This window comes from Lepisosteus platostomus, chromosome 6 (genome assembly GCF_059453375.1).
Source record: "Lepisosteus platostomus isolate fLepPlt1 chromosome 6, fLepPlt1.hap1, whole genome shotgun sequence".
NCBI lineage: Eukaryota > Metazoa > Chordata > Actinopteri > Semionotiformes > Lepisosteidae > Lepisosteus > Lepisosteus platostomus.
Window position 1 is genome coordinate 26,072,314 of NC_142616.1, and position 11,237 is coordinate 26,083,550.

General features: G+C 33.9%; 1 protein-coding gene across 3 annotated transcripts in view; it reads right to left on the reverse strand.

Moving 5' to 3' along the window:
• Positions 1 to 10,650, reverse strand: part of mgmt (O-6-methylguanine-DNA methyltransferase) — an 86,639-nt gene extending 75,989 nt beyond the window's left edge. For all 3 annotated transcript variants that reach the window (XM_088635074.1, XM_088635072.1, XM_088635071.1), the window contains exons 1-2: positions 10,554 to 10,650; positions 6,421 to 6,467 (exon numbers count right to left, since the gene is read on the reverse strand). In XM_088635074.1, the coding sequence (XP_088491200.1) occupies positions 6,421 to 6,467; positions 10,554 to 10,614 (108 nt within the window). In that variant the 5' untranslated portion in view covers positions 10,615 to 10,650. The remainder of the gene's footprint in view (positions 1 to 6,420; positions 6,468 to 10,553) is intronic.
• Positions 10,651 to 11,237: the final 587 nt, after the last annotated feature.

An 11,237-nucleotide genomic window follows, 5' to 3' on the forward strand; every position in this document is an offset into this window, starting at 1 on the left:
ACACACAAAGAGATTAAACCTGAACTGAAATAGCTGAAACAATAGAGTACAAAGGTACAATGTATGATTAAACTCGTTTTTTTCTCCCTTCTGCTGCTTGATTAGGCATAGTGATAAATTTGGCACGGTGGTCCTTGGCATGCCCAATTTATCAGGATATGTAAATGCCTAGTGATGGTACCAGTTAAAGCAAATTAGCCATAGGACCTTCAAAACTGTAACTACAGCTTCTAAAACAATACAGGCTTTGAAACTATTAGCTCTGCCTCTTCAACCAAAATTGAGTGGTTATTTTTACGAAGAAGGAGTAAATCTACTACTGAGTCCATATGTGTGACACTAATAATTTGAATCATTTGAACTGGGGACCTTAGTTACAGTGGAATGACACAATTTACACAGACAGAGAAGAAAGCCAGAGAGAGGAAGAAGGAGCATGCCATGCACATATCCGAAGACAATGCCATTTTAACATGAAACGATTACATGGGTCACATCTCAGAAAATACATCAAATAACAGGCTTCATTTCATTCACTTTAAAATTCCTTTCTCTATCTGAGGTCAACAGACTTTCTTTCAAACAGGTAACAAGAATAAGCAAGCCTGCTCACTGCTTTATGGCAAACTGCCTGGGCTGCTTAACTGAAATCACATTGAGTGGCATAGGGCAGCTGGCTGCACAGCCAGTTCTCCCTGCAGTGAAGTTGCTCCAGTTCAGCCAACTGCATGTAAACGACTGTTAGTTTGATACAATCCGTCTTTGTCTGGTCTTCAGCACTGGTATGTTGATGAAGCTTGACTAACCTTAAAAATGAAAACAAAAATCCAAAATCCAAAACGGTAGCATGAATGATTAATCACATTTTGAAATCCACATGATTAAAATTTACACACAGATTGCATGAAAGAGTTTGTGACTAAAACTCTTCGAAAGGTTTGAAGAAACAGCCAGTTTCCGAAACTTACAGTATGTTTATAAAAAGCCTTTACAGAAAGATTATTTTTTCATTGACTTTATGAAATTCTGTCAAGTCATTTGCATGGAACAAACACAGAAGATGGCTTTAATTCTTGTAAAGGTTTCCGCATCAGATGAATAAAAGAATGCACCTGTCAAAAATATGTTGGATCACTAGTTTCTGTATTAACCTTTACTAGATTGATTATTGCATTGGCAAATGCATCCACATAACAGCATTAGCTGTCTACAGTGGTTTTGCCCAAAGAAGCCACAGAATCTGCTTGAATACTGATGTCTCATTATACTGTTAAATGTTATGTATAAAATTGGAACACCATTGTTAGCAAACAGAATTAAGTCCTACTTGTCATTAATAACAAATGAGCATCAAAAAGGGTTTTCATTGCAAAAGATTTATTGGTGAGAGTGTATGGATGATTTATGACTTAATGTTCTATACAGAAGAGCCCAACTTTCCAGGCATGCTCCCATTACATGACTTTGAAAAAAAAAAAGACGTGCCTCTGTGGCATTCTCTTCTTTATAGGGCCAAGGTTCCCTGTAAATCACATGTCTCAACCCTTAGCAGGGTCATTAGCAAAAGGGTTTTGCTTTTCTCCTGGTAGTCGGAGCACCAGGTAGAGCATAGGCAAAGCTCACTTCTGCCTTGCATTTGATATTTTCCAATGATGTTGCTAGATGTTGATATTTTATCTTGGATTACATGTTTTGAGGGCTACCTTAAGCTGACATTGCCATTCTTTGCTAGTTTAAATCTAACAGACTCCCAGCATAAACTTTCTGTAATTATTTTTCTAAACAAAAATTCAAAACTTTTACAACACCTTAAACATTAAGCAGTAAAATTGTATTATTTTCAACTCCGGCTCCAATATCTGAAAAAAGCTTTTTGTTTTCTCACAGTTAGATTGTGTCTAAAATTCAAGCAGTTTATTGTTGAGACAATGAGTTAGGTAGAAGAATGTATAATATTATTTCTGTTATGTCCCCGGACTCTAAAAGAAACACACAGGAAGTCCAAGGGATTATAAAAGAACTCTCTAAGCGTATGCTGGCATTGTAACAGTAATTCCTAACATTTCACTTGAGCTACAAGCTATGTATAAGTAACCACAGGTAGAACTGGATGATTAGTCTAAGGTTAACTGTATGGGGAAGGAAAATTTCTTTTTGTATGCTGAAACAAATGAACAACCTCGGAGACATTTTGTAAACTAAGAAAAGTTCCTGGTTGTTAAGCAATTTGTCAAACAAATATGTTTTTTAAAGTATTTTTAGAATTTACTTAGTAGACATATTTATAACTGATACAGGCTGCAACAAACTAGCCAGAATATTTATTTTTCTGTTACAATCTAGTTAATTTTTGGATCTGTGAAGTTTTAGGTCTACACCATAAATCTGTGGTCAAAAGAGAATTTGTTTAAATCCAGAACAAACATAATTTATGGAAAATAATACACCATTCCTTTCATACACATTACATGATATCAGGACAACTACATTACTATATTGTATTGAAGAGAAAAAATGCAGCATTCCTTGGTTTATTATAGGCCTAGTAAAAAATATTTTATCACAGGTTTAGCCTCAATTGATAAAATAAATGCCAGTAGTAGTAAGGTTGTGTTCCATGTTATTGTTTCACTCAGCTTCATTAATGTCAATTAATCTCCCACAATCCTCCCTGTGCCCAATCAACGCCAATCTGTTTTCTGAAGCAAGCCAAGCAGAGTGTTAATGACTGTGAGTCAGTACAGCACAGAGGAAGACAGGGCCTTCCCAAAATACATTTCTGTGTGCAGAAGGAACATGTGTGCACCCAAAAGTAACCATTCATTTGCTATGTGTCCTACTGTGCACTGTGTGCAGTTTAACTAGCTGATATATTTTCTCTGGATGCTGTTAGATGACTAATTAGAGTTTTTTTTTGCCTACATTAACATTTACTTTAACAGAATGTTTTATTAGCTTTGGATATTACAAAAATATCTATATACTATTGACTATATATGACAAAACTTTACTCCAGCACAATGTAGAATTCTAAGGATTAGAAATAAGTACTTTTACAGCTCTTGGGTAGACCTTTTTAATATATGAAATAATTTTTTGTCAACTTATTTTAATATGATAAAGTATTTGAAAAATCAAATTAGGATACTAATTTATTTTTTAAACAAAGAAATAAAGCACAAATACATTAATACAAGGAACATCTGTCTTTCACCCTTAGAAAATTATTTCTAAAATACTTTGTCATGTAAAAAAAAAAACACATTTGTGCTTATGAGTTGTATTTATAAGTAATTCATAGTACACTAGGATGTTTTATGCCTCATCAACTGAGGTTTGAGCAGTACTGTTTTGTTTTGCTTGAATATGAAAAAAAACAATGTAAACCACAGGAATCTAAACTAAGGTTTTATATTTCAAGTGTTCCTTATAATTTATTTTAGAAAAGAAAAAACAAACAACTTACAGAGCATAATTATAATTTCTGGATACAATGGAATGCAGATATTTCAGCAAAAGATGGAAGTTTGAATACCATCCAAGACTGTTATTATTACACATCCAATATTCTTTGTTCAATACCGAATCATGTTAGAAACATTTAGATGTTTAAATACTGGGGAAATATGTAATTCAAAGTTCAGGAAACAAAAATGTTGCCTTTATCCTGACATTTTAAAACTGTTTTTTTTTAGGCAAACAACATAATCAAATATTACTTAGGGGAATTACCAGACGTAGGACTGGGAGGCCAGTGCTTTATGGAACGATGACAGATTAAGACAAAATTTATTATTTTCAACGTAACTCAAGGTAAATTCTTCAGTAATATAAAACCCATAACCACTGCCACAGCAAAGGTGACGCACAAGCCAACCAAACACGAGATAATGCAATTGGTGTTAACATAATAAAAGATATTGCACTTATGATGCATTATTGCCTGCAATTATTAGAATCACTGCAACTTAATTTCAAAAGCACTATCAACTGAACTATAACAGTCTCTCTTTAAATATCAAACACTATTACATTAAAGCAATAACGTACCTCCCAGCTATAATATTATCAACCCGTGTTATTGCGGTACTTCAGATCATGAATACTTCTCATTGACAAGCCAGGCTAATTCTGGTTAATTTTATTGTGCTTTTGCAGTTATATCTATATTTGCGCAATTACTTTTATCATTTTATTATAATAGAGAAAAAAAGTATCAATGTAATTTTAGTATTTGTGAGAAGTGCCAAAGCTTAAATCACAATAACTGGCAGATTCAATAAAAGTGCAGTTTTATCTCAGATAGTGGCAGGGACATTGGATAAATCATGTTTCAGCGCTGAGAAGCTGACCCCCAAGTGCAATGCAAAACATCAGAACTGCTACAGAGAGAAACTTTCCTGTGCTATCAATCATCCTCTAATACTAAAGCAGCTAGCCCTAAAATGTAAAGGATGAGCGAGCAGAAAAACAAAGAAAATTAATGAGCAAAGGAATGGATTCAATTCTAATTGTACTGCAAAATTAAGAAAAGGCCCTAAAGTAAATTGACCCTATTAAAATGTAAGACAAGAATAGCATATGAATGTTTTGTGAAAATTATCAGAAAATAGAGGGACAACATTTAAAATAATATGTAATTAAAAGGACCTCTTTTCAATTTTGCCATTTCAAAATATTAAAACAAACACAAAATGATTCAACACTTTATCAAGTGTCTATGATTTTACCATACTCTACATCAAAATGGGAAAGATATCAATATTATCTCAGAGATGTTCAGTAATTCGTATAATTCTATTCTTATATCAATAAGGAATCTTCCTGCAATGTTTTTCTTTACCTTTGAAGCCTATTATCTTTAAAATAATTTACATTTACATTGTCAGTTGCTAGATTCTTTCTACCTGTTAAACTGCGAGATTTTCAAAAGTTACAAACAGACATAATAAAATATGTCTGAGTTGGCTGGTGTTCTGATTGCAATAGATGTAACAAAATCTGTTTTTTTTTTCATTTTCAAAACCTCACACCACCTCACAACAATACATTTGAACAATACACTGATTTGAAGGCTTTAGAAAATAAATACAAAAAAGCTCTGGACCCGTAACAACTAAATTTTGTCTAAACAAAAATAACTGTAAGGCCCTAGAGCCTAAGCCTTTGATTATGTTTTGCTCTATGCTGTTATTTTACAGTACAAACTGTTAGAGCAGATATTATAATACCTTTTAACAAGGCAACTATGAAACTTGTCTTCTGTGATTAATTACACAAAGAATAAAACCTTCCACCCAATTAGCAGTTTACTTTATGATGCAGACTCAGATATGAAATTTAAATGATTCCCCCCACCAAAAAACAGAAGAACATGAGATGCACGGAGTATAAAAAAGAAAAAAATGTTTAAGAACTAAAATATTCCTTTGATAGAAGCTATTCAATTTCAAAATAAAAATTAAAACACTTATTTTCTTTGGGAACTTAAGAACACTGGCAGCATGTCAAAAAGGGATTGCACAATACTCCTAAAGTCTGTCCAAACATAAAACTTTAAAAAAAAAAATATTTTTACATAAATTATTTTATTCATCTTCTGAACATCTTATTGTATACTACAACTGAGACTTTGTCTTGATTCTATTCAAATGGCACTTGGCACCTTTTTTCACATTAGTCTTCCAGTTATTCCAACATAGACAATTTCTGCAATTTCAGATAATCCTTATTTCATTGTACTGTATATCATAGCAGGGTTTCAGAGCTTTCATTACAGGTTATATTCATTCATTTATTTGTCTTACAAAGGAAGGTATTAGTTGCAGTTTTTGAGAAACAAAAAGGTTTGGGAAGGAAGTGTGAAGTTCTGTTTTTGATTCTAAAAAAGAAATTGAGACGACAATAAACATCTTAAAGGTTGCCCTTTTCAACTTTTTTCCAACCAGTGGCTGAAATAAAATATAGTCAACCAAAGTTTTTAAATGTATCTTGCACCGCAACACTTTTTTTTTCTTTTCAGCGTGACACTGTTTTATGCACAAATACATAAAACTTTTTTTTGTCTCAAACTACAATATGTCTAAAGCCAAACGAATAACAGCTCATGAACAGATCTAATTATTTACGAGAGGTCAAGAAACAAATGCCCTCAACAAATCTAAGAATACAGCACCATCCTATTAATCTCCATTCTGTGGAAGATAGATATGTGATGGGGAAAGGTCCACTGATGCCTGTTACTGAGCATGACAGAGCTACAGTGATTTACAATGCAGCATCAATCTTGTCATCTAGTTTCCAAACAATAACTGCCAGGCACACAGGGGGAAGTACCCAGCTACTGTATATGTGAACTCATTTGTAATGTTGCTTTTTTCATTAGCACTTGTATGAAAATATGTTTTCACCACTACTCACTTTCACATGAAGTCTGGACTCCATGGATCCTCCTTTCAGTAACACAGCTTTGAGGAAAACAGAAACAAAAGAAAAAACTTAAAGTACAAAAGGCAACTTCAGTTAAAAACATAATGATAGAATTATATTTCAAATTAGAGCACAGATCATGACCAGAGACACCAAAACCTCTGCATAAAACAGGGATTTCTTTTTCTTTTTTGACAAACAGGAATTTGAGAGTTCAGCAGGTCAGCTATCATCTGTATTGAGTCACAATCAACAGATGGAAAGCTGATAGCTTCTCTCATCACACTGTACATGCCACTTTGATCTTCAATGGGATAAAAATTACAGTACAATTCATCCCAGGGCCTGTACAAATAACACACATGCATATAGGCAAAAAATACACTGTTTTTAATGGCTTTAGACTAGGTGCTAAATAACCTTTACACCAGAGGAAATGCAAACCTACTTCCCTTCCCTTGCATGCTGAAGGATGCACTGATTTGTGATGACGTGGACTCTTTGTTCAAGGCTCATTCCCAAACTTAATTTTTAGTACACAAAAAATAATATATCCAGCATTGAAACATCAACCTTTAACAGCTGTCCTCAAGGTCACCTTCTGCATTTAAATTTTTAAAAATGTCTTGTTGAATACTGGACATATTGAAGTGCTTCTAAGCCAAATATTTGAACAGATACAGGCTACTTTATGTATGTTGACCTTTTGTGTATTAATTAAGTAACATCGTAAGCCTAATATCTAAAATTTGCCATACAGTAGTAGGAAGATAACAGATATCTCAGATTTTATCAAAACAGAGCTCCCATTCCCATCCTAACTACAGATGTTCCCACTTTAAGGGAGAACTCTGAATATTTACATTAAAACAGCAACTCATTGTGACTTTAACCTCTCAAAAGGCAAGTTTCATATTTTGCTTCAATGCCACCCAAGTTGTAGTATAGTATTTGTGAAAGTTACTTCTTTAACATTAATTTGTGAGAATAAGGTTAGCAGCGTTTACCTGCAGGACAAGAGTCAAAGTTATTTCTCCTGTTTTCCCAATACAGAGTCTTACTTTTAAGAAGGGTCTTCAATTCTCATTTCCTGAATGACCTAGTGCCTTCTGCTTTATGTTTTCACAGGAGCACTCAGTTACATACTCGAATTAACTAACTGCATAATTTTAATACTATTAATAAAACTCTAAGAGTTTTATATGTAAAACAGGTATTTAATAGGTAATGTTAATGAAGACAATGTTTTAACTACTAACCTAGAAAAGTCCTATATTTATCTAACACAGAAAACTTTTAGTTTAACTGTTCAATTCACTACTCATGTTGCAACAAAAACTAGAAGTTACTGGGCCCTCCAGGAATTTAATCTGAGACCCCTACTTTGAAGCTTAAAGAAAACTGTGTTAAATATTAAGTTTGGGAGGAATACTTCCCATAGAATAAATCTGGCCTTTGTCTTTTCCAACAAAGAGAAGATCCAACCTTAAAAAAGTAAATACAAGACCCCTGTTCTACAAAATCATGGTTTCCCCTTTTCTTGATTGCTCCAAGTCAATGAATAACTGACTGGCAGAATGACTATTTGTAAACATGAGGCATTATACACCAGGCAAACCTCAAGACACCACATTTAATTGTAATTCTCAAGTTCACATTTGTACCTACATCCTTAGTGCCGCTTTTCAAAAGACTCATTTATCTCAAATCACAAATCTACAAGGATACAACCCATGTGATTGATCAAAGACAAATATTAAGAAAAAAAGTCTGTATTCACCTAATTTTAGTACATTAGTGTATAACAGACTTTCACTGCACTGTAACTTTTTAAAGCTCATACAGAATATAAAGATCAGGAGGAAAAACAGTGGAACCACATACTTCACTTCTGATCATATATAATTTAAAGTTTATTTCCTTCAGGTTGTATTTTTGAAATTCTCCCAGACAAAGCATCTATGCAAGGTGTTTTAACGTTTAATGTTACTGCTTCCACTCAATGCAGTTTTTCCATTCCCCTTTCCCTTAAGGCCTTTTGTACACTTTCAAAAAGTTGGTTTATGTCACAGTACTCCCAGGCAGATCAATTATTTGCGCATCCCACACTATTAGAGGGAGGATATCATATTGTTCAAGACTGGCGTCTCCAGCCAAACAGAAGTACACTTGATAAGTTCCTCAAAGTTGATATACTATTTGTAAATTTAGTGTTTTCAAATAATCCCTATCTTGATAAACCAATCCTAACCTGCTAAAAGAATCACATAACAGGATAGAAGAAAAATAACTCAAGTATATTCTACCCCATTTCACTTCTTATATTGATTTCAAGGATAAAAAGAATCAATCATTAATAATTGTATTAAGCAATGACCCTCAGGGTTAATCATATTCTTAGTATCTCTCACCATGGAATTAACAACAGAACTCTGAGGCTACCCTGCCAATTGCTGAGAGACATTTTTTTGATAATTGGCAAGATTTCATATCCACAATTTAATTTGAAAAACAGAAAGCTGAGTAGATTTATTGTGTGCAGAAAATACAGTACAATGAAAAAGACTGCCAATCAAAATCTTTGTATTGTGTGCACTCTGCATTGAATATAAGTATAAACAAAATCATATTATTATTATTTGATTTTTTTTATTTGTACAGGGTCTGGAATAGTTATTCTCCCCCAGATTAGCCTAAGAGCTGCTGGGTATTTCATTACAGTACTCATTTAATAGACATTGTAGAGTAACATACAGGGAGTTCTTTCTAGTACAAATCCAAATAGCCTAGATTCTCAAGTTTAAAAATTATCTGCCAAAAATTACAAGTCAAATGTGTTTGAAATCAGCTTTATAAGTTGTAGGCCTATTTGTAAATTCACCTTCAGTATGATTGGTAAATTATGTCACAACAAAATAAATACTGAGTACTAAGACTGTACAGTTATTTTACTTTTCTTATTTAAGACATCAGTTCATACAGCTCCTTGGGTAGCTATTAATAGCTGTATATAATTTTTAACAATTTTGACATTTACTTCCAACTACAAAGAGTAAAATAAAAAGCGTAAAAAGCTTGGATCGTGTATCAATAGTGTCACTTTGGTTTATTACAATTTATATGTTGCTTTTGTTTTTGTGATTTTTATTTTGATTACAAATTTCAGAATCATCGGTTAAACAAAAACCCAAAGACACACATGCAAACTATTTGGGCATGTACTTATAACTAAGAAGAGGAGTTTCTTCTTTACACAAAGGGTTGCAGAAGTATGGGCTAAGCAACCAAGTCTTGCTGTCAAGCCAATATCCTTTTTGTTTTCAAGAAATGACTGGCAGGGATTTAGGGATTCATTAGTTAGTGGTAATCAAACTGGACAGATGTGCTGAATGGTCTCCTATACAGTAGTTTGTAAACTTTATTATTGGTTTGGATTTCAGACACTTCTTAAATGCTTATGATGAGCTCTATGCAACTAGATAAGAGGCTAAATTCCACACTGGGTTTTGCCAAATCTGCGTTAAACTGATAACCGTTAAATGAACCGGTGAAGCAATTCCTCACTTCTCTACCTACGTAGTCTCTACTGTACGTAGTGGTGACGCTGCGCGTCTCCAAGATGGAGGCGGGTGAACTGAATTCTCTGTTATATGTAAATCCACCCTCGGGGAATCAAAGCGCTCTTAAAATCATTCCAATATAATTATGAATTATTTAAATAGTTTGGTAAGTCGAACAAATATTCAGCTGCACTGATTATTAGCAATTACGTAACTTTCTGGGTTGTTCTTTGAATAACTTTATTCACCAAGCTCGTCACACTAGTTACCAATCGGTACAATTAACTTTGCAAAGGAAACTTTACCATTGTATCGTAAAAGTATGGTGCAAAGATGTTTCACAACTATTCAGTTAAACCATAATCACTTACAGTACACAGGCAATTGTACTTTGTCAAAATGTATTAACACAAACTGTACCACTCCATGGAAAGCCGATAACAATAATAAATGTGCTTAAACCGCAGCTATACCCACATTAAAACAGAAGCCGTCTTTTAAAAGTCAGTCTTTCAAACGTTTTCTAAATCTTGAAAGAAAAACATCCCCTACAGCCATACTTACTGTGCTTTGCATGTGTGGAAGACTTCCTGTTTCCTTGTGCTTCGGAATGAACTGAAACCATCCAATCAGCGTTAAGAGCCGACCCATTGACTTAAGCACTAGGTACAGAGGCATACTGTAGCTGTGAAAAGCAAGGGAAAGTTTCTTTTAAAAAAACCCAGAAAGGACTCCTTTTCAGCCGGATGATTGCTGTGTAACTGAATGTTGAAATCTGACACGACCACGTCTATACTATCCCAAAATATATTCAAAAGTCAGGTAAGGCAATGGACCCTCAGGGTAGATTTTCACTTGCCAGTTATTGCTAGCAATGACAGCTTGTAGGCAAACTAATGTGTAACACAGTGAACAAGATCTGTTCTTAAGACAGACTGTGGACTGTAGGTTTTTATTGTGAAGAAACTTACCATCATACTATCATCTGAAGAGCACCACTAGGGTTTCTTTCTTTCCCTTGCCCAAGCTTGGTAAAGACCCATGCTCTGCCTGTCTGATGCTGAAATATTAATACATGCTTTTATTCTAGCAGCATTAGTCTGCAGTATCCCTTACTTACCAGATATTTTATAAGGTACTAGACAGGCTTCTTTATGTCCAGAATTCAGTAACCCCTGTACTAACTAAAATAGCACACACTACAGCATAGGCTTATAACTTACAGTATGTCCTCTGTAAATTACACTG